Raw genomic sequence first — 27,443 nt, forward strand, 5'->3', positions numbered from 1 at the left:
CGGGCCAGTCAGTTCCTAGGACCCAAGGCACCTCTCTGGGCCTGGTAACTCCCCTTCCCAAGTAGAAAGGCCTGACTCCTGCCCCATGGCAGGAAGGGAAGGGGAAATGGACACAACAGCTATGAGGACTGTGGCCCAGCAGTCCTTTAGGCCTATGTCACTGTCCCTGCTGCCCTGTGAGCCTCAGTTTGTTTGTTTTCCTCAGTTTTTTCATCTGTAAGGCAGGTCGGAGGTACCCACCCAGGGACTGAAGGAGCCTAAGGCAGGCCCTGGTTCACGTGGGGGATTGCCTCCGCCACACCTGGGGAAGATTCCTGGAGGCACAGACTCACCCCACATGGGTGTTCTGGAGCCTGCACACCCACGAGAAAGCCATTTTAGGCTCCTTCTGTCCTGCTTGGTCCTATAGCTTGGTCCTCTTACGCCCTCACATAGCATAGCTCAAGTGGCCTTCAGTTCTTTCCAGAAAGCTCCTGGAGCCAGGCTTGGTGACAAGTATCTGTAATCCCAAGACTCTGGGAGACAGAGTTAGGACGATGCAAATTTGAGTTCAACTTGGGCCATTTTGGGAGACCCCCATCTCAAAAATAAGTTAAAAATAAGAATAAAAAGTGCTGGAGGGGTAGCTCAGTAGGAGGCCTGGGCTCAATCCCTCACTACCAGCGAGAAGCCTAGAACAGGACTCTCTCAGGGAGCGCGACCAGTGGCCGGTACAAGAGGTGGACGGGTGTCACCAGTGTCTGGGGCCAAGAGGCGGAGTCTCCCAGACTAAGGGCGGAGCCTGCCCCTGGAGTCCATGCTCTTCTCTTAGATGACCCGGGTTCCTCAACTCCCACGAGCACGCGCGAGCGCGTTCTCGCCTGGCCCGTCCGGGGGGCGGGACGGGAGGCCGAGGCAGGAGGAGGCGGGGCGCAGGGCGGCCGCGGCGTGCAGGGGACCGGGTGCGGACTTCCCCGGCGCGCTCCGCCCCTGGGCCTGACCCAGGGCAGCCGGCGGGCGGCGCGGAGGAGGCGGCGACAGGTGGCGCGCGGCGGGCTGGAGCCGGGTCGGGCCATGGCCGCCTCGGAACGGCTCTACGAGCTGTGGCTGCTGTACTACGCGCAGGTAAGCCTGCGTCCTCTCGCGCGCCCGCTGCACCTGCGCCCCGCGCCGGGGTGTGTCCGGCCTTGCGCACACGTGCGTGCCTGATCCGCGCACGGGTCCCGCCTGGCCTGTGTCGTGTCGTGCCGGCCGGACACCGACTTTGTACAGCCGGGGACACTGAGGCCGGGGACACAAGGCTGGCCAGGTGGAGAGGGAGGGATGCGATTTGCATCTGGGCGCCCTAGGTGGGGTGATCGTGGCTAAAGGGCCGAGGTAGCCGGAGTACCCCCTATCCCGTTGGGCAGGGAGGTGCGCCCCTGCTGCAGGGGGGACCCAGTTCCGCACACGCTCCCTAAAGTTGGAGTGACCGGCTTCTTCCACCCACCTTGTTCTGGTGGGCTGGGGGGGGGGAATCTTTCAGGGACTGTCTTGCGTGGCTTCTGAGGGTGAGGGCAGTGATCAGACTGCCCCTCAACTCTGTCACATTCCTGTCTCCACGCTTTCCTCGGCGCTGGCTGCGGGGAGGGATCCAGGCAGGGTGAACTTTCCCTCCCTGCACCTGCCTGGTGGGAGAGCTCCTGGCCCAGGTGTGCCCGGGACACAATGGGCCATTGTGCACCCTAGCGGTGTGTCACTGGAGGAAGTTCAGGCCGAACCTGCGGTTCCTGGGGCCGATGGCCTCCCGGACACTCAGAGCCCAAGCCAGATGGGCCAGGGCCCCTTTGGTGGGGGGCTCAGGTTGTGACAGGTTCAGGCCTCCAGGGGGCAGTACCTGAGGTCGAGCCCCTCCTGGGGTCCTAGGTCGAGGTCTGGGCACCTCTGTTCCCCCACAAGGTTCTTGGACTTTGAAGAGGGGTAGCCACCGTGGCGGGTGCACAGCAGAGCAGGTTCCAGCTCCCGTAGCCCCTTTGGGTCCTGAGGCCCTGGCCTTTCACTATCTCCAAGAGCTGGCCTTAGTGATGGAGTGAAGGATTTGGAGGGAAATCTACCCTTGGCCTGTCCAAGTTACACTGTGTGGGGGCAGCCTTCTGGTCCTCAGTTTCTCCACCTGTGGCCAGGTAAAGAGGAGCCAGGAAGGTGATGCGTGTTGTAAGCAGTGTTAATGATTGGTGTTCCTGAGATTGGGCTGCTGATTTCCCTGTCTCTCCTAGCTGTCACCCCGCCCAGTGTGTCCCCAGCCCCTCACCTCCCAAGGCTGTCCTAGGGCGCAGGCTATCTCCTAGTATCCTGGGCAGGCAGGCAGGGGGCAGCCTGGGGCTGGGCAAACAAATCCAGGATGTAAGAGTCACCCGGAGCCGGGTGGGGCAGCCACGCCACTGGCTTTGGGAGAGGAAGCCTGGCAGCCTCCCTGTGCTGCCTTCCTTCTGGCTCCCAGGCGCTGTCCCACCCTCGGTGCCAGGACCAGGTAGGATGGGAGAGCCCAAAGTGTGCAAGGAGATGGGTGGCCAGGCGGTCAGCACAGCCCAGACAGCCACACCTGTGCCCCTCCCTTTATTCGGAGAGCTGACCTCAGCTGGCAAACCTGTTTCCCCAGTCTGGGTTTGGGTGAGGACCAAGGGGAGTGCCCCCCCTTCCTGTCCTTCCTTTTCCCTAACAGACCCTGGGTTTGCTGTCTGCTCTCCTGGGGGTGAGAGGGGTGGAGGGACTGGGGATTAGGGCTCCCCAAGGGCCCTAGTGGGGAAACCAAGGCAGAACAAGATCGCAAGAATAGCTGCTTTAGCTAGAAAAAGCTTAGCCTGGCAGGTGGGAAGCCTCAGGTGGGACACACACACACACACACACACACACACACACACACCCGTCCCTCTGCTGGAGCTAAGGATACTTTGGTCCTCCCTGAGCAAGCAACGCTGCCACCTTCCTGCCCTTCAATCCTTGGGTATGCGCTGAATTACAGACAGGAATTAGGCCCCGGGGCAGTGACCAGTCCAGGAAACCATCACAGAGAAGGTGAGGGGACAGGAATGGCTACAGCAAGCACATGGCAGTGGGAAACAGGAGCAGGCCCTGTGGATAGGCAGGGACACTTAAAGGACTCTGGGGGCTGAGGTGCAGCTGGTGGTGGAGCACTTGCCTAGCACAGCAAGGCCCTGGGTCCCATCCCCGGCCCTGCAAAGGAGGACGACAAAGGACTCTGGAGCCACCAGAGCTTTCTGGAAAGAGGTAGGAAGGGTGGGACGGGACAGGGCTGGAACAGCATCTGCCCGGAGGGCACAGGGGCAGTCGGCTAAAGCATATGCAAATCAGCATCCCCTTTCAGGCTGGAGACCAGGTATTTCCCAGCAAAGCTGGGAGCACCCAGGTTACAGGTGATCCCCAAGGGGACCCTCCAGCTGTGCCACTGTGGAGATCAGGTCAGGCCAGAGCTGACTTGTCTTGCTCACCCCTGTTGCTTAGCTCTGCCCCTCTTTCTAGGACCTAAGCTGGGCTTGTTCCTCCCTCGGCCTCAGTTTACCATCTTGAAATAAAGGGAGGTTGCAATTTGGTTTCTCCTCTGGCCTCTGTTGCCAAGAGAGAGAGGATCAGGAAAAGGGGCCATTAGCGCTAAGCTGGGAGATTAGGAGGGGTGCTGGGAACCTCTGAGGATATAGCAATTGGGGAGCTGATGGGAGGTGTGGATTCCCCATGGAAACAGGGCCAGTTACTATGGAGAACCTAGTAGGAGACTTTCCCAGTTTCCACAGTGATAGGGAAAGGGGATGGTTAAACCCAGAGCAGTATTATAGGGACCAGATGAGACCTTCACAAGGGGCCAGCCGCCCTGGCACTTACCTGATTGACCACTGTTCTCAGTTGTCCCTGCTGTGCTCTCTTTAACTTCCCTTCTCCCTGCTCCATCCCATGGCCTGAGGTCCTCCAAGCCTGGCCGGTAGTCTCTCCTGAGATAACCAGAGCCACCTTTGGCTTGACACTGCCTCCCGCTCCAAGTGCAGCCTGGGAGGGCATCCTCAACAGACCCTACTACACCTGTTGCTCTTTCTCTGTCTCTGGAGATGAGGCTGCTCTGACCACTGAGCTGTGATTGGTTGACTGTCATCCCTACCTGTTCAGAGCTCCTCCCAAAGGCCACCAGCATACTCACCTGACCTTCCAATGAGCCAATAGAAGCCATGTCCTCACCCTCACTTGCCACCCCACCTTTGGGGGCTGCAGACAGGATGGCCTTAGGAAGGTGCTGGCCCTGCCAGGACTCAGCCTGGGCATAGCTCAGAAAGCAAAGCACTCAGGAGTTTGGGGTGCTGAGGCTAGAGATGAGGGGTACCTCCCTGTGCAGTGCTTCAGATATGGGGAAGGCTGGGTTTGCTCAGAAGATGTCAAAGCCAGGAGTAATGGAGCACATCTGTAATTCCAAAAGTGGGGAAGCTGAGGCAGAGGGATCTCTGCAAATTCAGAGGCAGCCTGAGTTACACAGTGAATTCAAGGCCAACCTGAACTACATAGCAAGACCCTGTCTCATAAAAAAAGGAGTTGTGCCAGATCAAGCAGGGCTTTGGGACAGGAGGGTATCTCCTTGCTGCTATAGCCATGGGCTCTCTGGGGTACCTCCGAGCTCCAGGAGAGGGTCAGCTTTGTCCCTCCAGGCCTTCCCAGTCCTGGGGAGCCCCTCACCTTGGCACTGCAGGTCCTTGGGGCTGGCCAGGCACAGGCTGAGTCCCTTCAGGGGTGACACTGGTGCTGATTCTGTCAGGGGCACCTGCCTTCCCTACCCTACCATCTTCAGCCCTGCAGCAGGGTCTGGGTGTGCATCAGAGTCCCCTGCCCCTCCAGACCTCACCACCCATCCCAGGCCTTGCTGACTGAAAGCCACAGGACTGGGCAGGCCACAGATATAGCCCCAGGGCTGGCATTACAAGTGAGTGAGGAATGCCCCAGGCCTGGCCAGGCCTAGCCAGGTGACCAAATGAAGGCCTGGAGAGCCCTGCAGAAGTTACAGAGGCACGGCTAGTTCAGTGTGCACCTCTGTCCCAGAGTTGGGAGGTGAGGGTTTGGGCACCTTTGGGCTTTCCTGGCTCAGCAGAACTGTGGGGCACTAAAGGGCCCTACATTTTGAGTGAAAGATGCCCAGCTTTGGGGTAGAAGAGGGGATGGTTTTAAAAGTAGACAAGCTTTGGGGATACCATGGTCAGCATGGGCTGGCTGGTTAATAGCCATGAGTGACCCTGGCCATTGCCTGGTATGGTGGCACACTGCTATTATCCCTGTACTCTGGGAGGCTGAAGCAGGAGGATCACCGCGAGTTCAAGGCCAGCCTGGCGTATGTAAGCGTTACAGGGTACCTTGGGAGGTTGTAGGCCTGGCACTGTGGGACGGGGCTGGCCATGCAGAGGTGGGTCTGGAGGTCCACACCTGGGAGCAGCCTCAGGCCTGCTGAATGGTGGCTGTGATGTGCGTTCTCGTCCAGTTTGTAGCCACCTCTGGCTCTGGGAAAGGAGGTTGCTCTGTATGTTCGGCCTGCTGGGAGCTACAGGTGGGACCAGAAGGGAAGGACGGAGGGAAGAGAGCTGGAGGACAGGCAGGGCCACCTCCATCCCTGGGTGTGGCTCCAGGTTAGGGCAGATGGGAGCTCAGCTGTGTTCCCACCAGAGTCCCACCAGCTGGCTGGGACGTGGTGGGGCCACAACTATGGGTGAGTTCTCATCCTTGGGGCTAGGGCCCTGGGCCCTGGTCAGGAATGTGGGTGCCTTGAATGAAGTTTACCACGCAGCAGGGGTGGGAACCAGCTCCCTGATAGCAGCTACTCAAGTCCCAGCTTCAGCCCAGCCTGCAAAACTGGTCTCTGGCCCACAAGCCCCACCCAGGGCAGAGAGGCCCCACCCCGCGGTGCCCAGGCTGAGCCTGGCAGGTCCCTTGAAGCCTCTCTCACTGGGCCAGGGTGCTGCGGCCCCCCCACATCCCTGCGGTCTGCCGGGAGGAAGCCGCCCCCCTCCCCCACCGTGACTGTGCGCTTCCTGCCCCTGCCGGGGCAGGAGGAGACGTTTCCCGTTCACACCAGTTTCCCTGGCGGCGCCCATACCCAGGCTCACGGTGCCCCTCTCACCCATGGAACCTACACCGGGGCTCGGGGCCCAGGTAACAGCAAGGGTGGGTGTAGATTCCAGGGCAAGGTGGGGCCACTGCAGGGATGCTGGCCTGTAGCTGGGGGAGCATGTGTGTGCTGCCCTGACCAGCAGTACACCGCCTTGGCACCCACTGTCCAGGAAGGTTTCCTGGAGGTGGTGGCTGCAGACCAGGAGGAGGAAGCAGGCGAGATCTATCTAGCTCACAGCCTTGAGTGGGCAGCCCTGGTACAGCCCTGGAACCAGTGTGGCCCACAGCTATACCCCACTTCTGCCCTTCTGCCTGGCTACCCTCTGCAGGTCCAGGAGGGTATGATGGGGCTGAGAGCTGCAGCGGGGTCCTGAAGGAGGGTCAGCTGAGAGTGACCTTCCAGCCTCCAGGCCTTGCCATCGCTGCCTCCACACCCTCTCCCACAGCCCCCTCCATTCCCTCTTCACCTCTCCACACCACTGCCTTCACCAGCTCTCTGTACCTCCTACACCCGTCTGTCCCCCTGCAGAAGGACCTGGGTTATCTGCAGCAGTGGCTGAAGACCTTTGTGGGCACCTTCGAGAAGAGCATCTCACTGTCCTCCCTGGAGCCCCGAAGGTGAGGCTCGCTGTGCAGGGACAGCCAGGCCCAGGGCAGGGTCCCCAGCAGGCATCCCATGATGCCCCCTCCCCGCAGGCCAGAGGAGGCAGGTGCAGAAGTCCCGCTGCTCCCTCTGGATTCCCTGAATGTGCTGGCCAAGCAGCTGGACCACAGGGACCTGGGGCAGGCTCTGCTGCTGCTCAAGCTCTTCATCATCCTGTGCAGGTGAGTCCACCCCAAGCGGGAGGGCAATGGGAAGGGGGTGTGGCACGTGAGTGGGACAAGTGTGACTTCCCTTGTCCCCAGGAACCTGGAGAACCTGGAGGCTGGCTGGGCCCAGGTACTGCTGCCTCAGGTGCTGTCGCTGCTGACTGGGCTGGTAGCTGAGGTGAGGGAAGCTCTGGAAGGGCCGGGAGGAGGCAGAGGCTGGTAGGAGCTACGGCCACGGCGAGCAGGACTGACCCATCCTCACCCTCCATCCCTCTCCACATACCTACAGCTGAAAGGACATCCCCCACCCCAGGAGGACCAGGGCACCCAGCTGGAGAACGTGGCCCTTCACGCCCTGCTCCTCTGTGAGGGCCTCTTTGACCCCTACCAGACCTGGCGACGCCAGCACAGTGGGTGAGACCCAGCCTCAGTCAGGGGACCCAGAGGGGGCTGCGGAGGCACCCTAGCTTTGGTGTGCACACCTGGGACCAGCGCCGGCTGGAGGTTCACAAGTGGGGCAGTGGAGCCCAGAGTCTGCCCTCACCCCCAATTCCCCCTGCCTCAGGGAGGTCATCAGCTCCAAAGAGAAGAGCAAATACAAGTTCCCTCCTGCTGCTTTACCCAGCGAATTCAGCACCTTCTTCCAAGGTCAGGCCCCACCCACCAAGCCCCGCCCACACTACCGGCCCGCTTGGCCCCGCCCCCAACCCGGTTGTTTCGGGCAGTTCCCTGACCCTTAGCTGAACTGCAGCCAGACCTGAAGGAGCACTGGTGTTTGGGGGTTCTGGAGGCCAAGTAGGAGTTCAGGGGCAGAGGAAAGAGAGGACATGAAGGACAGAGTAACCTTCCTGGGCTGGACGGAGTGGGCTGTTGTCTGCACCCTGGATTCCCCATCTTCCTGCCCTCGGGTCTGCTTGGCCACTTGGACGCCACTGTGATCCGGGCACCAGGAAACTCCCTGATCTGCTCTCTGTGGCCTGGGGTTCCCTGTCCCTTCTCAAGACCCTGCCATGTCGGCTCTCGCTCTGGGATGTCCAGCCGCTCCTCGGCCACCTCCTCCCTGGTCCACTCTGTCCTTTCTTTGAAGGAAGAGTGGCCAGATGTTGCTTGAGGGGCTCGGGGTAGACAGGGCTGTGGGAAGACAGTGGACTTGGGGAGCACAGTACCTCCGTGCATGTGAGGTGCAGGCCCTGCTGACCTGGTCTGAAGTCTGACTCAGCAACTCCAGGAGAGGAGGCACCCTGGGAAGCAACATGCCTCAGTTTCCCCCAGCATTGTTTTTTCTTTCCCCAGCTTTTTTTTCTTTTTGGGAAGTGAGCCCAGGGCCTTCACACTGGGCTGTATCCCTGCCCTACCCCCATACCTGCTTTCTTTTTTTTTTTTTTTTCCTGAGACAGGGTTTCACTATGGAAAGTGAAACAGCTCAGGCTGGCCTTGAACTCACTATGTAGCCTAGGTTGGCCTTAAATGTATGGTCTTCCACCTGCCTTAGCCTTCTGAGTGCTGGGATTGCAAGGGCATACCACCACAGCTGGCTTATTTTTCAATTTTGAGACACGATTTTAGTAAATTGCTAAAATGCCCAGGCTGGGCTTGAATTTACAGTCCCCTGCCTCAACCCCCTAAGTGCTGAAATTACAGACATGTACCACCAGACCCAGCTATGGGCCCTCTGCCTGCAGCAGTTTATTTGGTGCCCTTCCCAAGGAAAACCCCCAGAGGTGGCCACCCCCCACCAGCCCGCAGAGTTCAGTTCTGCCCCCTTCTCTCCAGCCTGGGTCTTTGCCTGCAGGGTTGTTGCCCTTCAAAAGCCCCCTTCTGGGACCTCCTCCTCACCCAAGTCACCCTAACACCCCCCATGTGACCCAGGCTGGTCTCTTCTGCTCTCTGGGTTTCAGCTCTGAGCCTGGCATCCTGTCCAACTTTACTGGAGCAGGGCCAAGGGCCAGGTGGGCCTCCCACAAATGAGGCTCTGAAAGCCCCTAGAAGTCCCCAGCCAGGCAACCAGTGGGGGAGGGGAGGGCATCTGGAGGGTTGATCCAGCAGGGTCCCTGAGCAGGGCACTTGAAGCCTCACCTGTCACCAGCAGATTTGCTTCTGAGAAACTAAACCCTGGGTCACTGTGGTGAAGGGGGGGAGGGGGATGTGCTCACATTGTAGCCCCCCACTTGGGGCATAAGACAGGAGCTACGCAGGATCTGAGGACAGGGCCCTGTGTCCACCCTGCCCCCCCATTCCCTAGCACAGAGCCACAGACCCACAGCCAAGGTGAGTCCTCTCAGGTGGGGTTTCTCTCAGCCCAGCTCTTACTCCACGTCCCCACGCCAGGACACCACAGCTCTACTACAGCTTTGGTGACACCACCCTGTGCCCTCTGCTTGCAGAGAGCTTTCAGGATGCGGACTGTCTGCCCCCGGTGCTGCTGCAGCGGTTTATCCACCTCTTCGGTGCTGTCCTTGCGGGAGGAAAGGTAGCCCACCAGAAAGGCGAGCGTGGGCGGGGGCTGTGGGCTCCAAATGAGCTCCCAGCCCACCTCTGCCCATCTCTGCCCTTGCCTGCAGGAGAATGGGCAGATGGCAGTGAGCACCGGCTCTGTGCAGGGCCTGCTGGGCGTGGTACAGAGCTGGGGCCGCCGGCCAGCCCAGGACCCCTGCCTCGTGCCACTGGCCCTGGAGGCCCTGGTGGGTGCTGTCCACATTCTGCATGCCAGCCGCACACCACCACGTGGGCCTGAGCTCCGTGCTCTGCTTGAGGGCTACTTCCGCGTCCTCAACGCTGACTGGCCCACTAGTCCCAGCTCGGGCCCGGAGGAGGCGCTGGTTGCCCTGCGCATCAGCATGCTCAGTGGGTACTGGTGCCCTGCCTCCTGGGGGGCTGCTGGGCACTGAGGAGAAGGCCCCGTGGTGGTGGACAAGTGGATGGGGCAGCACAGGGAGGACAGAGGGAGGCTGCTGCCGTTGCCATCACCAGAGGCCTAACCTTAACCCTTGTATAGATGCTATCCCGATGATGCTGGCCTGTGACGACCGACCTGTGCTGCAAGCCACCTTCCTCAGTAACAACTGCTTTGAGCACCTCATTCGCCTCATCCAGAACAGCAAGGTATGTGGGATTCAGGCTAGGGTGGGGGCGCGTCAGATTGCTGCCGAGCAGATGTGGCCATGGCCTGTTATGGGGAGGGTCTGGGGCGTGGGCATGGCCTGTCCCCTGGGCCTGACACAACAGGGCAGTGTCGTGGGAGGAAGCAGATAATGGGGCTCAGCCCCACTCCCCCCAGTGCTGGTTGGGGCCCTATGTCTGGGACTCAGGGTGCCACTTCCTCTGGGCAGAGCCCCGGCAGCTGCCCTGGTACTGCTCTAATCCCACCTCTTTCATCTTCCTCCTCTCCTTCACCCCCTCCACCTTGTGCTCCCCTCCCTCACAGCTGTACCTGCAGGCCCGGGCGCCCCCTGAGGGGGACAGTGACCTGGCTACCTGGTTACTGACCGAGCCCGATGTCCAGAAGGTACCACCCTGGGGCTGCCCAGCTCAGGCACTCCCTCCCTGGGCACTGCCTGCCCAGCTCCTTCTTGGAGCATTTTGTGCACTGTAGCAGCGGGGTGGGTCCCTATGCTATCTCGCCCACCTTCCAAGCCCATCCCAGGGCTGCAGCAGGAAGTGGTCCATCACACGCCTGGTATCAGTCGGGCACTGGAGTGCTATGCCAAACACCAGCAGGAACCTTCGAAACTCAACCACCCACCCCATTTCTCAAAAGGGGACACAGAAGCCCAGATACACAGGGGCTCCACCGTCGTCACTGGTGGTGGCAGGGGTCCCCAGCAGGGCATCTCCTGCCCTCCCTTAGCCGGTCCTTGGTTGCACTCCAGGCCCTAAGGATGTTCCTGTGTCTCACCTATGTGGGGCTCTAGGTAGCTCAGGGACCCCAACACTGGCTTTGTCTTCATTGGGTAGCCCTCAGTCCACTACGCTGTGGTCATTTTCTGAGAACCTGTCCATTATTTTACAAAGCAGGCAGAACAAACTGAGTCCTTTTTCTTTTTTCTTATTTTATTTTATTGTTTTAATGTATTTGGTTGTCACAGGGTCTCACTATGCAGCTTGGACTCATAGTGATCTTCCTGTTTTCAGTCTCCCCAGTGCTGGGATTACAGGCAAATGCCATACCTGGACTCTATGGCTGGGTCAGCCCATTCTAGGGTGGGGCTGGCATGGCACATGGTGCTTGGGATCGAACCACAGTCCCTGCACTTGCCTAAACTGGCCTAAGCAGGTGCTTTAGCCTGCTGAGCTATCTCACCAGCCATTTATTCATTCATTTGTTTGTTTGTTTATTTTTGAGACAGGGTCTCACTGTGTATCCCAGGGTGGTCTGAAATCTGTAGTGATCCTCCTGCCTGGTTTCCCTTTTATTTTTATAGACAAAGAAATTAATGCCTGGGGCTGGGGAGATGGCTCAGTTGATTAAGCGCTTCCCTGGCAAGTGCAAGGGCCTGAGTTCAATACCCGGTTCTGCAAAAAAAAAAAAAAAAGAAAGAAAGAAAGAAAGAAAGAAAGAAAGAAAGAAAGAAAGAAAGAAAGAAATTAAGTCCTCGAGAGGGGAAAAAAAGGTTGTATAAGCCACATGGGGGAGATGGTCAGAGCTGGGACTAAAAGGCCCCACAGCAGGGCTGAGGGTGCGCTGACAGCTCTGTGTCCTTGTCACCTCTGGAGTGGCCAGGGAGCAAGCAGTGTGTCCCTGGCTGTCAGGCCCAATCAGGCTGATCTGGAGTCCCTGCCTGCGGCTCAGGGCAGGGGGCAGGGTAGGACAAAGAGGTCTCGAAGGTTCTTCTGGTTGTAACATCTCGTAATTGATTGTCCCGCTGTCTCTCACCTGCTGTCAATCATGTGGGTGATGGGCCCTTGCTGGCAGCTTACACCTGCAGGGACATGGTGGGGGGCTGAGTCCACCAGAGAATGGGAAGGGGGTGCAGTGTGAGTGTCCGCCATGGATCTGTCTCACTGAGGCCTGTCTCAGCCTCAGTTTCCTCCTGTCTGTCAGTGGAGGTCTGGCCAAGCAGCTCTCAGGGCCAGGGCACAGGGTAGGGTCACCGCAGATGGACAGGTAGAGGACCGGGTGCTAATCAAGCACATGCTGGGATCTCCAGCAGGCTTTGGGGTGCAGGGTACTGCCTACTGTGACAGCCTGCACACCCCCCTCCCCAAGGTGCTGGATCAGGACACAGATGCTGTCGCCGTGCATGTCGTCCGCGTGCTGACCTGCATCATGAGTGGCTCCCCTTCGGCCAAGGTGAGCACGCCTGGGCTTGCCTTGGGAGCATGAGAGGTGGCGTTAAGTGGCCCACAAGAATCCCGTTTCCTGGGGCAGAACAGGGGAGCTGAGGAGGTGCTGGCCCTACCCTCAGGGCACTGCTGGGCACCCTGGGCAGGTGTGGCACTGGCCTATGCTGCAGTCTCCCAAAGTATACCAGGTTCCCATCCCTCTGCTACTTCTCACCCTGAGGCAGAGCCAGGCAAGGGAAACCCAGAGATGCCGGCCAGGGTCTCTTGCGGGTCTCTTGCAGGGGTGGGAGTGGGCCCCAGGACTGCATGAGTGCTCACTGCTGCACTCCACACTCCCCTGCAGGAGGTGTTCAAGGAACGCATTGGCTACCCACACCTCCAGGAGGTGCTGCAGAGCCATGGGCCCCCCACCCACCGGCTCCTGCAAGAATTGCTCAACATGGTGAGGACCGTCTTGGGGTCACGTGGGAGTGGGAGGGCTGTACTGACAGCCTATACAGGGTGAGCTGTGGCCTAGACACATGGTCAGGGTCCCTGGAGCGGGGATTCAGTACTGTGGGGCCATCCTAGCACTGTGCTGCTCAGGGCTCTGCTGACCCAAGCTGTCACTGAAGCTCCGAGGCTGACAAGGCTGGAGAACTATTGTTGGGTCGCCATTCCATTCCTACACACCTCCGACTCAGTGAGCAGATGGGTGGCACTGTTGCTTTCTCATGCTAGAGCCAAATAGACCAAGACAGGAAGCTGGGCTGTGGGCAGGATGCTGCCATGGCTGGGAACTGTCGCACTGTCTCCCCCACAGGCTGTGGAGGGCGATCACAGCACGTGCCCGCCTCCACCGATCCGCAACGAGCAACCGGTGCTGGTGCTGATTCAGTGGCTGCCAGCACTGCCCACCACCGAGCTGCAGCTCTTTCTGGCCCAGCGCCTCCGGTGGCTCTGTGACAGTTGTGCTGCCAGCCGGGCCACCTGTGTACAGGCAGGCCTGGTGGGCTCCCTGCTGGAGACGCTTAACACAGGCAGTGCCCTGGGGGCCCGGTGCCAGGAGCAGCTGCTGGCCCTGTTGCAGGCACTAGGTCGAGTGTCCCTGAGACCCTTGGAGTTGCGTCAGATGCTGCGCCCCCCACCGGGGCTGGACTCGGAAGGAGCTGAGGCCGAGAGGGCTCGCCATGCAGGCGCCGTCATCCGAGCACTGTCCGGCATGGCCCGGTACCAGGGTCCTGCACGTGCCCTGCACTACTTTGACCTCACACCCAGCATGGCGGGCATCATGGTGCCATCCGTGCAGCGATGGCCAGGACCCGGCTTCACTTTCCATGCCTGGCTCTGTCTGCACCCCACAGACCCAGCGCCAGCCTTGGCAACTGCCCGGCCACTCCAGCGGAAGCAGCTGTACAGGTAGGTGATGCTGGGGATGGGGGAGGGGACTGGGCACCCACTGTCAAGTGAGCAGGAGGAAGCAGGCCTAACCAGCTTGCCTGCCCTCAGCTTCTTCACCAGCAATGGCTCAGGGTTCGAGGCCTTCTTCACAGCAGAGGGGACCCTGGTGGTGGCTGTGTGCACGCGGAAGGAGTACCAGACCATTAGCCTGCCTGAGGTGTCCTTTGCCAACTCTTCCTGGGTAAGGCCTCACCCACCCTCCCTCGTGGCCCACCCTCCCACACATGTGCGTGCAGGAGAGGGAAAGAGATCCAGTCCCAAGTTCGCTCTCATATCCTGCTTCTGTTCCAGCACTGTGTGGCCATTGTCCATTCGCCTGGACGCCGGCCCTTCAGTCAAAGCCTGCTCCACATCTACAAAGATGGCCACCTGGTCAAGACGGCACCCCTGCGCTGCCCCTGCTTCAGTGAGGTGTGCCAGGCAGGGCTTGGGAAGCCATGAGCCAGGGTGGGCTTTTGGAGCACTCTGGGTGAGGTGGGGCCTGGAGACTCTGTGTGTCCTGCTCCCGCCACTCTGGGGCTTAGCATTAAGCCTTCACGAAAAGCCAGGTGTGGGGGCACACACCTAGGATCCCAGCACTCACGAGGCTGAGACAGGAGGAGCACCTCAAGTCCGAGGTCCAGCCTGTGCTACGTATAGTGAGTTCAAGGTCAGCCAGAGCTATACAGTGATAATGCTGTCTCAAAAACCTAAAAAGAAAGAATTCAGCCCCTGGGGTCTGCACAGCCAGTGGGGTTACCAGGAGGAAGCAGATGTAGGTGGCTCCTCAGGCCTTGCTGCAAGCTGACTGGTCCCCCAACCCTGGCCCCCTAGCCTTTCTCCTCCTGCTGCATCGGTTCTGCTGGGCACCGTACAACGACCACCACCACAGGGCTGCCTGCCGCACCAGTCCCCGCAGCGCTGGCCCATGCACACCCCTCCCTTACCCGCTCCCAGTCCGTCCCGGCCTCCACGGGGCTAGGCTGGGGGTCTGGGCTGGTGGCCCCACTGCAGGAGGGCAGCATCAGCTCCACGCTTGCAGGCACCCAGGACACTCGCTGGGGCAGCCCCACATCCCTGGAGGGCGAGCTGGGGGCTGTGGCCATCTTCCATGAGGCACTGCAGGCAACTGCCCTGGGGACGCTGTGTGCCCTGGGTATGTAGCCCTCTGTGGCTGTCCCTGTCCCTGTCCCTGTCCCACTGTTCCAAGGCCAGGGACCCAGGGCACAGCATTCTAGGGTGTTGTTGGGACCCTGTCCTCCTGCCTGGCCCCAGATGGGTGTGGCTAGAGTGGATGATCTAACTCCCACTGCCCTTCCCAGGGCCCAATGAGCCAGCGCCCTTCAAGCCTGCAGGTGAATTACATGAGCTGGAGGCCAAGCTGCTCCTTCATTACTCCCCGCAGGTATCTGGGGGCTGGAGGGGGACTGTGCTGGCTCCTACACTGTCTGCCACCCCATCCTCTTTCCAGCCTTTGCCACCTGCTCACCCTTCTTCCCCAGGCCTGTAAGAACAACATCTGCCTGGACCTGTCCCCTAGCCATGGGCTGGACGGCCGCCTCACAGGACACAGGGTGGAGACATGGGATGTAAAGGTGGGGGTGTAACGTGTGGCAAGCCTGTGTGTATGGCATGGGTGTGACAGCAGGGCTGGGCTTTTTGAGGGTTGAGGGGACCTGCTCAAACAGCCAAACTTCAGCCCTGTGAGGTGGAGCACAGATGTAAACCCAGCACTGGGGAGTCTGAGGCAGGAGGATTGCTTTGAATTAGAGGCCAGCTTGGGCTACAAAGTGAGTTAATGGCCAGCGCAAACTACACAGTGAGGGTCATCTTAAAAAATCAAATGAACAGGGGCCGGGAGATGGCTCAGTGGATAAACGCTTCCTTGGCAAGCACAAGGGCCTGAGTTCAATCCCCGGTTCCGCAAAAAAAAAAAAAAAAAAGAAGTCAAATGAACAAATAAGGCAGCCAAAAGTCCCTGGATCCAAGCTCCTTGACTGGGCATCCAGGAGACATACTGCGGGGCAGGACACAGGCTAGGGGCTGCCCTCTCACCATTGCCCCTTCCCCCAGGATGTGGTTAACTGTGTGGGGGGCATGGCTGCTCTTCTGCCCCTGCTGGATCGGGTGGCTGTGCTGCCCCTGGAGGCCGAGGCCGGGCCAGCTGAAACGCATGACCTTGTGGGGCCTGAGCTGACCTCTGGCCATAACACCCAGGGCCTGCTCCTCCCACTGGGCAAGTCTTCAGGTAAGTGGCCCAGGACCTGAGCCTGAGGCAGAATCTGGGTGTGACACTAAAACCAGGCATGGTGGCACATGTCTGTAATCCCAGCACTGTGGAGGCTTAAACGGGGATCACTATGAGTCTGAAATGCATAGTGAGAACCTGTATCAGTGACAAAACAAGAATCAGGGTGTGATGCAGTTTGGAGTGCTTGAGGCCTTGTGGCTACCAGCCAGCCCTTGACCTGTTTCTGTTCCCTTCCTGGTGGCCGACAGAGGACCGGATGGAGAAGAATGCAGTGGCTGCCTTCCTGCTGATGCTGCGCAACTTCCTGCAGGGCCACACTGTGAACCAGGAGAGCCTGGTTCAGTGCCAGGGGCCTGCCATCATTGGGGCCCTGCTGCGTAAGGTGTGCTCCTGCGGGACAGCAGAGGGGTCGGTGTCCATGTCCTAAACTGGGGGACCAAAAGGCAGAACCTCCTGCAAGGGTGGCATTTGAAAGCCCAAGAGGCCCCAGCGAAGGGGAGCCCCGTGGGAGGTGCCACCTGGCCCTCGGCAGTGTCAAGAGTGGTCATGCCTGCATGGGAAGCCTGACACCTCCTCCCGCCGCGCCTCCTACCGCAGGTGCCTAGCTGGGGCATGGACATGAACGTGCTTATGTCTGCCCAGCTGCTCATGGAGCAGGTGGCTGCAGAGGGCAGGGGGCCGCTCCTGTACCTGCTGTACCAGCACCTGCTCTTCCACTTCCACCTCTGGACCCTAAGTGACTTCGCAGTGCGCCTCAGTAGGTGTTGGGGGGCGGGGGGCGCTGAGAGCGACGGCCCCGACTTGAGAGACCTGGAGGAGCTGAGCTGTGCTCTGGGGGTGTCCCATCAGGCCACATCCAGTACATGTCCAGCATCATCCGCGAGCACCGACAGAAACTGCGGAGGAAGTATGGGGTCCAGTTCATCCTGGATGCTCTGCGGACCCACTACAGGTGAGGCCGTGGGATGAGGGGCGAGGGGCAGCCTCTCTGGGCCACGCCCCCAGCAGCCTGCGTCAGCTCGCCCTGCTGTCCCGTTAGCCCGCAGCGTGAGCGCCCCCTGGCGGCTGATGACCTGCGGACGGTGCAGACGTCCCTCCTAGGCCTGGCTCGGGAGTTTCTGTTGCGGAGCTTCTGCACCGAGGACCTGCAGGTCCTGCTGAGCTTCTTGGCAGTGACGGGTGATGACAGCCAGGTAGACTGGAGATAGGTGAAGGTGCGGTCTGGGAGAGAGAGGTGTGTGGGCCAGGTGGCTAGCAGCCTTGCATCCACAGGTGGTGGGCGTGCTGGACCTGCTGCTGGGCCTGCTCCAGGCCTCCTCTGCACAGGACTCCCTGGCTGCGTCCCTGTTGGAGCCAGGGAACCTTGAGGTGCTGCTGGCCCTGCTGGTGCGGCCAGGGTCACCGGCCTTGCTGCCTGACCGAGTCTGTAAGGTATATCCTGCCACCTCACATCCTAGGGCGGCCTCGGGTCAGTGGGTCACAGACACAGCTCACCTTCACATGGCTCTCCTGGAGCTGCACACTTGCATGGTGACTTCCTGTGCCAGAGTGAGTCCTGGCCCATAATGATGCCCAATCCCACGGCCCCCCCAGATCCTGCGCAGACTGCAGCAGAATGAGCGATTGCCTGAGCGGAGCCGCCAGCGGCTTTGCCTGCATAACACTGGCCTCTTAGGCCTTGCTGCCTGCTTGCCTGAGGGGCCCATCTCCCCCCAGCTCTGCCAGGGCCTCTACAAGCTGTTCCTGGGGGCAGGTACAACCTGGATGGGGTCAAGAGGCAGGCTGGGTGGTGGGGGCACACATCTCAGCTCTCTCAGAAGGGCCAACCCCTCAGATTCCGTCTGCTTGTCCTGCCAGATGGCACGAACCTCTCGGACCTGCTGGCTGTGGTGCAACTGTCCCTCCAGGCTGACCTCAGTGTGCGCCTAGACATCTGCCGCCAGGTGAGAAGAGAGGAGGGGTAGGGCGCGGGGCCTGGGGCCTGGGCAGGCAGTGGGATGGGTCCTCATCACCGTGCCTGGCCCCGCAGCTCTTCCACCTCATCTACAGACAGCCAGCTGTTGTACGCATGCTGGCCCGGCAGGCTGGCTGGCAGGATGTGCTGACCCGGTTGTATGTCCTGGAAGCTGCCACAACCAGTGGCCCCCCACCCTTTGCCCCAGAGTTGCCCACTTCCCCAGAGCTAGCCCTGCCTCTGCTACCTGCTGAGTCCCCAGCAGCAGAGCCTTCCGATGTCTTCCTGCCCTCAGAGTCCTCTGGCCCCAATCCCCATGCCTTTTACCAAGCTCTCTCCCCATTCTGCACGCCCTTTGACCTGGGCCTGGAGCGGGCCAGCGTGGGCTCAAGCACTACAGCCCGCAGTGGCAGCAGCAGTGGGACCCTGACTCCAGCCAGCCAGCCTGGCACCCCGTCCCCTCTCGAGGGGCCGCGGCCGTTCCCTGCTGCCCCGGGTCGGCACAGCTCCAGCCTTTCCAACGTGCTGGAGGATGGCAGCCTCCCAGAGCCTGCTGTGAGCGGGGATGATACCTCCAATACAAGCAACCCTCAGGTGGGTGGTGCCGGGCTGGCAGTGAGGCCTCTTTGGAGGTGTAGCCAAAACTGTGGCTGAGGCTGTGGCTGGGCCTGGTGCTGCCCCCACAGCAGTCACCTGCAGGGAGTGTGTCCCGGAACCAGGCAAGCATGTTAAGCCAGAGTGGGGGACACCAGCCAGGCTTTAGGGGGTCTCAAGGAGCTGTACGAGCCAGGCATGGTGGCATGCACCTGTAATCCCAGCACTCAGGAGGCTGAGGCAGGAGGCTTGCTATAAATTTGATACCAGCCTGGCTACATCGTGAGTTCAAGGCAAGCCTGAACTACACAGCAAGACCCTGTGTAAAAAAAACAAAAATGTTACCCAACTTTCTCTTCTACTTCAGTTGGTGACCCTGCACCATTCTTATAGGATCTTGATTCTGGGCTGATTGTTAGATGCCTTTTCTGTCATCTCTACCCATATGGAGTGCTGGGTGGGGATAGGGTGGAGGTCAGGGTGCCGGTCCTCCCTTTCTAACATATCACACGCCTATCACCTGTGCCCACAGCAAACCCCCGAGGAGGAGCTGTGCAACCTTCTCACCAATGTGCTGTTCTCAGTGACGTGGAGGGGCGTGGAGGGCAGTGATGAGGCTGCCTGGCGAGAGCGTGGCCAGGTCTTCTCAGTGCTCACCCAGCTGGGCGCCTCGGCCACCTTGGTGCGCCCACCCGACTGCATCAAGCGCAGGTGTGAGGGATGTGGGGAGGCTGCGGGGTGTTGGGGAGCCAGGCAAGGGAGGCAGGTGGGGAACAGCTTCTCCGCTTATTTGTCCATGGCAGCCTCCTGGAGATGATGCTGGAGTCTGCCCTGACCGACATCAAGGAGGCCAACCCTGGGTCCCTGGCCAGTCTCACCCAGCAGGCACTGTGGCTGCTTCGGCTGCTGCAGGACTTCCTGTGTGCCGAGGGCCATGGGAACCAGGCACTGTGGAGCGAGAAGGTGTGGGTGCTGGAAGGGGAGGTGGAGGCATACACTTGGGCCATGACTGGTGCCCATACTTGACCTTGCTCCCTCCCCATGGGTCCCCTGGCTATGTGGGGTGGCGACATCTGTCCAGAACATGTCGTGTATGTGTGTGTATGTGTGCACATGCACGCGTGCACATACATGTGCGTGTATGGCAGCTCTTTGAAGGTGTATGCAGCCTACTTGATCGCCTGGGAGCCTGGCCACACCTGGCCAATAGCACGGCTGACCTCCGAGAGATGGCACAGATTGGCCTGCGCCTTGTGCTCGGTTATATTCTGCTGGAGGATCCACAGGTGAGTGTGGAAGCCGGAGATGAGAGGGGGTGGCAGGTTGCTGGTAGTGCTGGGTACATCCTCGCCCCCATGTATCCATGTCCCCCAACAGCTGCATGCCCAGGCCTATGTGAAGTTGCACACGCTGCTACAGACCGCAGTGCCCACCCGCCGTGAAGAGGCCTGCTACGTGCTCTCCAAGCTGGAGGCTGCACTAGGCCGGGCGTTGACAGCCTCACAGGAAGAGGTGACCACTGACCATGCACAGCCCCCAGCCACGGACATGGCCGCAGCTACTGCTGCTGCCTCCGAGCGCTGCTCATGGCTGGTGCCACTGGTACGCACGCTGCTGGACCGTGCATACGAGCCACTCGGGCTGCAGTGGGGTCTGCCCTCCCTGCCACCCACCAATGGCAGTCCCACCTTCTTCGAAGATTTTCAGGCTTTCTGTGCCACACCCGAGTGGCGGCAATTCATTGACAAGCAGGTGCGTGGATTGGGGATGAAGGGAAAGGAGCAGGATCTGGCTGGGAGCACGCATCAGTTACCAGACTATCATCTTTGTCGCTCACACAGGTACAGCCCACCATGTCGCAGTTCGAGATGGACACGTATGCCAAAAGCCATGACCTCATGTCAGGCTTCTGGAACACTTGTTACGACACACTTATGAGCAGCGGGCAGCGGTACCAGTGTGAGCGTGCGCACAGTCGTCAGGCCTTCCAAGTATGTGGTCCGGGGTGGGGACCAGCCCAGAGATGTGACCTCTGTTACTGACCACCACCCTTGCTCTCCTGCAGGAGCTGGTGCTGGAGCCAGCCCAGCGGCGGGCACGCCTGGAGGGGCTACGCCATGCTGCAATGCTAAAGCAGCAGGCTGCGCAGCACTCAGTGGCCCTGCTGCACTGGGAGGCCACGTGGCGCCAGCTCTCCAGCCCCTGTGGTACCTGGGCACTAAGGTGGGCATGCGCAGGGCTCCGTGGGGAGGGAGCAGCCTGCAGTTCCTCTCCTGTGGGGCATGGAGGAAGGGGGTCTCCAGCCTTCTGCTCTCCCCTAACCGCCAATGGGGCCCACCTACAGGAACCCCCCAGCCCCCCACTGGAAGCTGTCTAACGCTGAGACATACTCACGCATGCGTCTGAAGCTGGTGCCCAACTATCACTTTGACCCTCATCTGGAAGCCAGCGCCTTGCGTGACAATCTGGGTGAGAGAGCGTGCTGTGCTGTGTCCGCCTCATTGTCGTGTCCCCGCCTGCCTCTCCCAGCTGAGCACCGTCCCTCTCTTGCAGGAGAGGTGCCCCTGATGCTCACCGAGGAGGCCTCACTGCCTCTGGCTGTGACCAAAGAGGCCAAAGTCAGCAGCCCGCCGGAGGAGCTGCAGGAAGACCAGCTGGGGGAGGATGAACTGGCTGGGCTGGAGACGCTGTGCGTGCCGGGGCTGGGAGCTGGCCCTGGGCCCCAGGGTGTGCGGGGGTGGCAGGCAGGGCCTCCACTCTTGTGCATGTATGCCTGCTGCCATGGGCCAGCTGCTGGAACCTGAGTCCTTTCCTGAGGCACTTGGGAGAGTCCTGTAGGTCATAGGGTTGACCACTGCTCTTTGTTTTATTTATTTAGTTAGTGGTCCTGGGCATTGAACTCAGGGCCTTTGCACAGAATTGCATCTGCAGCCCATTTTAATTTTGAAAGACTCTTGTTACGTCACTAGGCTGCTCACATTGAGCTTGAACTTGGAATCCCCCGGCCTCAGCTTCCCAGAGCATTACAGGTGTGGGTGGCACAGGCGTGCAGACCTCAGGACTCTGTGTCCTTGGGGTAGCCGGGAGGGGCTACCAGAGCTTCAGCTGATGTGGGTGCTGCCCCCCAGGATGGAGGCGGCAGAGCTCGATGAGCAGCATGAGAAGCTGGTGCTGTCCGCTGAGTGCCAGCTGGTGACAGTGGTGGCTGTGGTCCCGGGCTTGCTGGAGGTCACCACACAGCACATCTACTTCTATGACGGCAGTGCTGACCGTGTGGAAACTGAAGAAGGTGCGTCCTGATGGGGCGGGGTGCACGGGGTAGCGGGTCTGCAGAGGCCTGGCTTGGGCCAGGGCTAGCAACTCCTGCATCTGCATCTGGTTCCTGCAGGCATTGGCCATGACTTCCGGCGGCCCCTGGCCCAGCTGCGGGAGGTCCACCTGCGGCGCTTCAACCTGCGACGCTCGGCACTCGAGCTCTTCTTCATCGATCAATCCAACTACTTCCTCAACTTCCCATGCCGGGGTGCAGGGACCCCTGCCTCCTCTCCTTCCCAGGTGCCCCGGGCCCAGCCCTGCACCCTGGCCCCCCACACTCAGGTCCGAAACCAGGTGTACTCCTGGCTCCTGCGCCTGCGGCCACCCACCCAGGGCTACCTGAGCAGCCGTTCTCCACAGGAGATGCTGCGTGCTTCTGGTCTTACTCAGGTGAGAACCCTGGGTGATGTTGACCCCCCAAAAATCAGGGGATGCTAAGCAGCTGCTGGCTCACCTCCCACCTGCCTTTGCTCCCCAGAAATGGGCCCAGTGGGAGATTTCCAACTTCGAATACTTGATGCAGCTCAACACCATCGCAGGGCGAACCTACAACGACCTGTCCCAGTACCCTGTGGTGAGGGACCCTGCTTGCTTCCACCATTCCGCTCAGCTTCTCCCTGGGGCTGAGTCCTGAGCTGTGCCCAAACCCCTGGTGCTGTTCCTTGCCACTCCTCACCCCTACCCACCTGATCCACCTCCTGCTCTTTGAAAGGAGCATGTCATACCCTAGACAGAGCAGTTTGTCCTCCACTGTGGTCTCCCCTCCCTGTGGTGCCCCCAGCCAAGCAGGCTCTGTGCCCATCTGTGGGTGCGGGCAGGGCAGAGCGGGTAGACAGAACCCTCATGTGGCCCTTCCCTGGGTGGGCGGCCAGTTCCCCTGGGTCTTACAGGACTACGTGTCCCCAACCCTGGACCTCAGCAACCCAGCTGTCTTCCGGGACCTGTCCAAACCCATCGGTGTGGTGAACCCCAAGCATGCCCAGCTCGTGCGGGAGAAGTGAGCATGTGGGCAGGGAGGGCTCAGTGGGATGGGATTGGCTTGGGGAGGGGGCTGCTGCTGACTCCTCCTGCCCACGGCCCCAGGTATGAGAGCTTTGAGGACCCAGCAGGCACGATTGACAAATTCCACTATGGCACCCACTACTCCAATGCAGCAGGCGTCATGCACTACCTCATTCGCATGGAGCCCTTCACCTCCCTGCACGTCCAGTTGCAGAGTGGCCGGTGCGCCAGGGGTGTGGGCAAGGGGAGGACCTCCGCTCCTCTCCCCCATCCTGCCTCCCTGAATCCTCACCATGGCCCATACCACTGCATCTGCCAGCTTCGACTGCTCTGATCGGCAGTTCCACTCGGTGGCTGCAGCCTGGCAGGCGCGCCTGGAGAGCCCAGCCGATGTAAAGGAGCTCATCCCCGAGTTTTTCTACTTTCCGGACTTCCTGGAGAACCAGAATGGTAGCATGTGGGATGCTGGCTGCCACGGGTGTGGAACCTGGGGTGGTGAGCATGTATGGTACAGGGGGAGCACCATGCTGACCTGGTTCTCCATAGGCTTTGACCTGGGCTGCCTGCAGCTGACCAATGAGAAGGTGGGTGATGTGGTGCTGCCCCCATGGGCCAGTTCTCCCGAGGACTTCATCCAGCAGCATCGCCGGGCTCTGGTGAGGAGGTGACCACTCACAGGCTGGCACATGGCCAGGGCAGGGCTCACAACGGGGAGCCACTATCCCTGGACTGATGACCCCCCTCATGCTCCCAGGAATCGGAGCATGTGTCTGCACACCTGCACGAGTGGATCGACCTTATCTTTGGCTACAAGCAGCGGGGGCCAGCGGCTGAGGAGGCCCTCAATGTCTTCTACTACTGCACCTATGAGGGTGGGCATGCAGTACACATGTGGGGGCTGGTGTGCAGATGTGGGGGTATAGAAGGCACAGAGGGAGTCCTCAGTGCTGTCTTCCCTCACAGGGGCTGTGGACCTGGACCACGTGGCAGATGAGCGTGAACGCAAGGCCCTGGAGGGCATCATCAGCAACTTTGGGCAGACTCCCTGCCAGTTGCTGAAGGTAGGACCAGCCCAGGGGACGGTATTCACAGTGCCCAGGCCCCAGCGCTGACCAGCCACATGTCTGCAGGAGCCACATCCACCCCGGCTGTCGGCTGAGGAAGCTGCCCAGCGCCTGGCTCGCCTGGACACTAACTCCCCCAGCCTCTTCCAGCACCTGGACCAGCTCAAGGCGTTCTTTGCAGAGGTGAGGTGGGGGCGAGGCCTCAGCTTCCACTGAGGGAACTGGGTTGAGTCCCACTGTCCTCACCTGCCGAGTGGGGCACTTGGGAATACTGAGTCAAATTCACTGACTGAAAGGCACTTTGGAACATAAAGTGGACATGGGAGGAATGTGGAGGCAGGAGGGAAAGCCCACCTCCCTGGGGGCCAGGACAAGCTATAGACTCACTGAAGAGTCTCAGAAGGCCTTTGAGAGGTGAGGATAGAAGGGATGTAGCCCTGGACACCTCCCTCCCTGCATGCTCTAGCGATGGTCCTAGGCCTGACTTGGACTGCCCTCTTTTTAGGGGAGAGGGGATGTGGGGTAATGAGGTGGGAAAATCAAGGCTGAGGCCAAGCTCAGTCCTCTGTAAGGATCTTCTGCACCCATCCCAGCCTCGTGCTCTCTTGCAAAGATGCCTTCCCACACAGCCGCCCAACAGTCATGCCTGTTTCTTGAAGGGACCTCTGTGGCACTTAGTCTGTGATGTCTGGTGGCAGAGGGCAAAGGAGGGGATGGTGCCCCAGGGAATGGTGGTCACAGTGCCCAGGCCCCAGTGCTGACTGGCCATTTGTCTGCAGGAGCTACATCTACTAGGGCACAGGGAACACAATGCTGGCTCTTGGCACTACCCGCCTTGTGCTTTTCTTTTTTCCCAGCTTGCACTTGTCCCCACAGGTGATCAGTGATGGTGTGCCTCTTGTGCTGGCCCTGGTCCCCCATCGGCAGCCCCATTCCTTCATTACCCAGAGCTCTTCAGACCTGCTGGTAGGTGCACTGGGTAGGGTGCACCTCCACTGTACCCCTCTCTAGCTCTCCACCAAACCCACCTGTGTCCCCTCTGCCTGCAGGTGACTGTGAGTGCCAACGGGCTGCTAGGCACCCACAACTGGTTGCCCTATGACCGAAACATAAACAACTACTTCAGCTTCAGCAAAGACCCCAGCATAGGCAACCCCAAGTAGGACACAGGGCTGGGGTGGGGTGGGCGTGAGCTATACATGCCATCTCCACTCGGGCAGGATTGGATGTCACCCAGCAGCAGGGGAGGGCAGGAGTCTAGCTGGGGTCACCCAGGGCCTGGGTTTCAGCTTCATGGCCTGGATTCATCTACTTGCCCTTCTTTGGGTCAGGACGCAGAGACTGCTGAGTGGCCCATGGGTGCCAGGCAGTGGCATAAATGGGCAAGCCCTGGCAGTGGCCCCTGATGGAAAGCTGCTCTTCAGCGGTGGCTACTGGGATGGCAGCCTGCGGGTGACGGCACTGTCCCGTGCCAAGCTGGTGAACCAGCTCAGCCGCCACCTTGGTATGAGCAGCCTTGTGCTGGGGAAAATGAGCCATGCAGGTGCCGGGCGGGTTCTGAGGCCATCCAGGGAGGATGTGATGGTGTCCTCCCCTCCCCGTGCAGATGTAGTGACCTGCCTAGCACTGGACACCTGTGGCATCTACCTCATCTCAGGCTCCCGGGACACCACATGCATGGTGTGGCGGATCCTACAGCAGGTGTGCCTGGTGGGCAGTCCTGTGGGGTCTGGAAGCTCAGGCCTACAGCCCATCTGCCCCAGCATCCCCTCCCGCCACTGTGGTGAGCCAGGCTAGGGCTCTCTGACTGTGGACACAGCCCTCTTCTGAGCCTCAGCCTTCTCATCTGGGCCCAACCCTAAGCCGGCCCTGCTTCCCACAGGGTGGTGTGTCAGTAGGGCTGGCACCAAAGCCCGTGCAGGTCCTGTATGGGCATGAGGCTGCAGTGAGCTGTGTGGCTATCAGCACAGAACTCGACATGGCTGTGTCTGGATCCGAGGTGTGTGTTCACCTGCACCTAGGAAAGGCTTGGTTTGCTGGGTACTACCCCAGGAGCCCAGAACCCCCTGCCCACTGTCTTAATCTGCCCTTCTGCAGGCTGGAACTGTGATCATACATACTGTTCGCCGGGGCCAGTTTGTGGCAGTGCTACAGCCTCCAGGGACCTCACTGCCCGGACCGGTGTCCCACCTGGCACTGGGGTCTGAAGGGCAAATTGTGGTCCACAGCTCTATGTGGGAACGTCTGGGAGCCCAGGTAAGGGGAAGGAGAACCCAGTGGGCAGCAGGGTAGTCGGAACGGAGGGCCTGTTCCTGATATGCCTCTCTCCCTCCAGGTCAGCCATGCCTTGCACTTGTACTCGGTTAATGGGAAGTTGCGAGCTTCACTGCCCCTGGCAGAGCAGCCTACAGCGCTGGCCGTGACAGAGGACTTTGTTTTGCTGGGCACTGCGCAGTGTACCCTGCATATTCTCCACTTGAACAAGTAAGCTGCACGTTGTAGCAATTCACTGACCCTCAATGAGGAGGTCGCTGGCAGAGCACGGGGGTTCTGTAGGCACAGTCTAGCTTGCCTCACTTTTCATGGGGAGCTCTGGCCCTGGGCCCCCTTCAGCCACACAGCTGCAGGAAAACACTATGCCTGAGCCATCCTCAAAATGAAGAGGGGTGGTTGAGGGCACACGGATGAGTAAGCCAAATGTGGCAGTCGGATGCAAAGTCCCTTTGAACCTTAGTTTCTTACACCCCTCCCTTGCTCCAGACTACTCCCCGCCGCGCCTGCGCTGCTCATGAAGGTGCCCATCTGCAGTGTGGCGGTGACCAAGGAGCGCAGTCATGTGCTGGTAGGCCTGGAGGACGGCAAGCTGATTGTGGTGGGCGCAGGGCAGCCCTCCGAGGTGAGGATCAGAACTGGGGAGCGGGCTCAAACCCGCCAGGGGCCTCCTACCCTGCTCACCCCAAGCCTCTGCTACCCGGTCCAGGTACGCAGCAGCCAGTTTGCGCGGAAGCTGTGGCGGTCATCGCGGCGCATTTCCCAGGTGTCCTCGGGCGAGACAGAATACAACCCCTGTGATGTGCGCTGAGCGCGCCCTGTGGCTGCTCAGGCTCCGCCCCAGCAATGAGGCCCCGCCCTGGTGCTAGGCCCCGCCCCACGCGCTGGGCCCAGGAGGCCCCGCCCCATCCTCCTGGAGGGTGGAGTCGCCGGAAGCCCCGCTCCTCGCCGGCTGAGGGTCGAGCTTCGCGGAACGTTTTGCACAGTCTGGGCCGGGAATCCCCAGCTCCCGGATCCCGGTGCTCCTGGCAAAGCTCAGGACCGTCCGTGGCCTTAGTCCCCAAAGGCGGTCCCCGCTTGCCCGTTCAGAGCAATAAACCTGGCCTAGTTTTGTAGCCGTTGTCTCTTGAGTTATGTGTACACCAGGCGCCTCCTGTCTCAGCGACCGCAGGGCCCGTTTTCCCAGCTGTGCCGCCCTTGCCCCTGGAGTCCCAACCCCGTCTCCCGTTCGCCTCCTTCGACCAGAGTGCCTACGCTGGCTCCTTCCGCAGGGCGGTGGCGAGGCCGCGCCCCCTCATTGTCCTGCCCAATTTCCACCAACCCCACCCACGGCTCCTCTCCGCGGCTCTGGAGCACGGTGATCTGGCCT

At 60.4% G+C, this 27,443-nt stretch overlaps 1 protein-coding gene across 9 annotated transcripts; it reads left to right on the top strand.

Moving 5' to 3' along the window:
• Window positions 1–1,026: 1,026 nt before the first annotated feature.
• Window positions 1,027–27,438, top strand: Nbeal2 (neurobeachin like 2). 9 transcript variants are annotated; one of them, XM_023700663.1, is made up of 54 exons: window positions 1,027–1,104; window positions 6,641–6,729; window positions 6,808–6,936; window positions 7,018–7,099; window positions 7,211–7,335; window positions 7,487–7,569; window positions 9,306–9,391; window positions 9,483–9,765; window positions 9,917–10,023; window positions 10,346–10,426; window positions 12,128–12,211; window positions 12,548–12,646; window positions 13,007–13,602; window positions 13,693–13,825; window positions 13,936–14,055; window positions 14,458–14,779; window positions 14,946–15,028; window positions 15,126–15,218; window positions 15,697–15,871; window positions 16,123–16,256; window positions 16,472–16,631; window positions 16,724–16,826; window positions 16,914–17,067; window positions 17,147–17,305; window positions 17,468–17,627; window positions 17,732–17,817; window positions 17,904–18,422; window positions 18,955–19,133; window positions 19,226–19,385; window positions 19,571–19,708; window positions 19,800–20,174; window positions 20,264–20,413; window positions 20,488–20,645; window positions 20,767–20,891; window positions 20,976–21,111; window positions 21,551–21,711; window positions 21,811–22,127; window positions 22,216–22,311; window positions 22,610–22,734; window positions 22,821–22,961; window positions 23,059–23,189; window positions 23,286–23,395; window positions 23,494–23,611; window positions 23,703–23,800; window positions 23,870–23,986; window positions 24,680–24,769; window positions 24,853–24,962; window positions 25,135–25,307; window positions 25,410–25,504; window positions 25,686–25,802; window positions 25,901–26,059; window positions 26,139–26,287; window positions 26,564–26,699; window positions 26,784–27,438. In XM_023700663.1, the coding sequence occupies exons 1-54, from the start codon at window positions 1,054–1,056 to the stop codon at window positions 26,883–26,885; spliced, it is 8,262 nt and encodes a 2,753-aa protein (XP_023556431.1). In that variant the 5' UTR covers window positions 1,027–1,053; the 3' UTR covers window positions 26,886–27,438. The 9 variants fall into 9 exon arrangements, with proteins under 9 accessions (XP_023556431.1, XP_023556433.1, XP_023556435.1 ...); XM_023700665.1 differs by having other exon boundaries at window positions 7,499–7,569; XM_023700669.1 differs by lacking the exon at window positions 1,027–1,104 and adding an exon at window positions 2,458–2,488.
• The last annotated feature ends 5 nt before the right edge of the window (window positions 27,439–27,443 follow it).

This window comes from Octodon degus, unplaced genomic scaffold, assembly GCF_000260255.1.
Source record: "Octodon degus isolate 3935 unplaced genomic scaffold, OctDeg1.0 scaffold00126, whole genome shotgun sequence".
NCBI classification, from domain to species: domain Eukaryota; kingdom Metazoa; phylum Chordata; class Mammalia; order Rodentia; family Octodontidae; genus Octodon; species Octodon degus.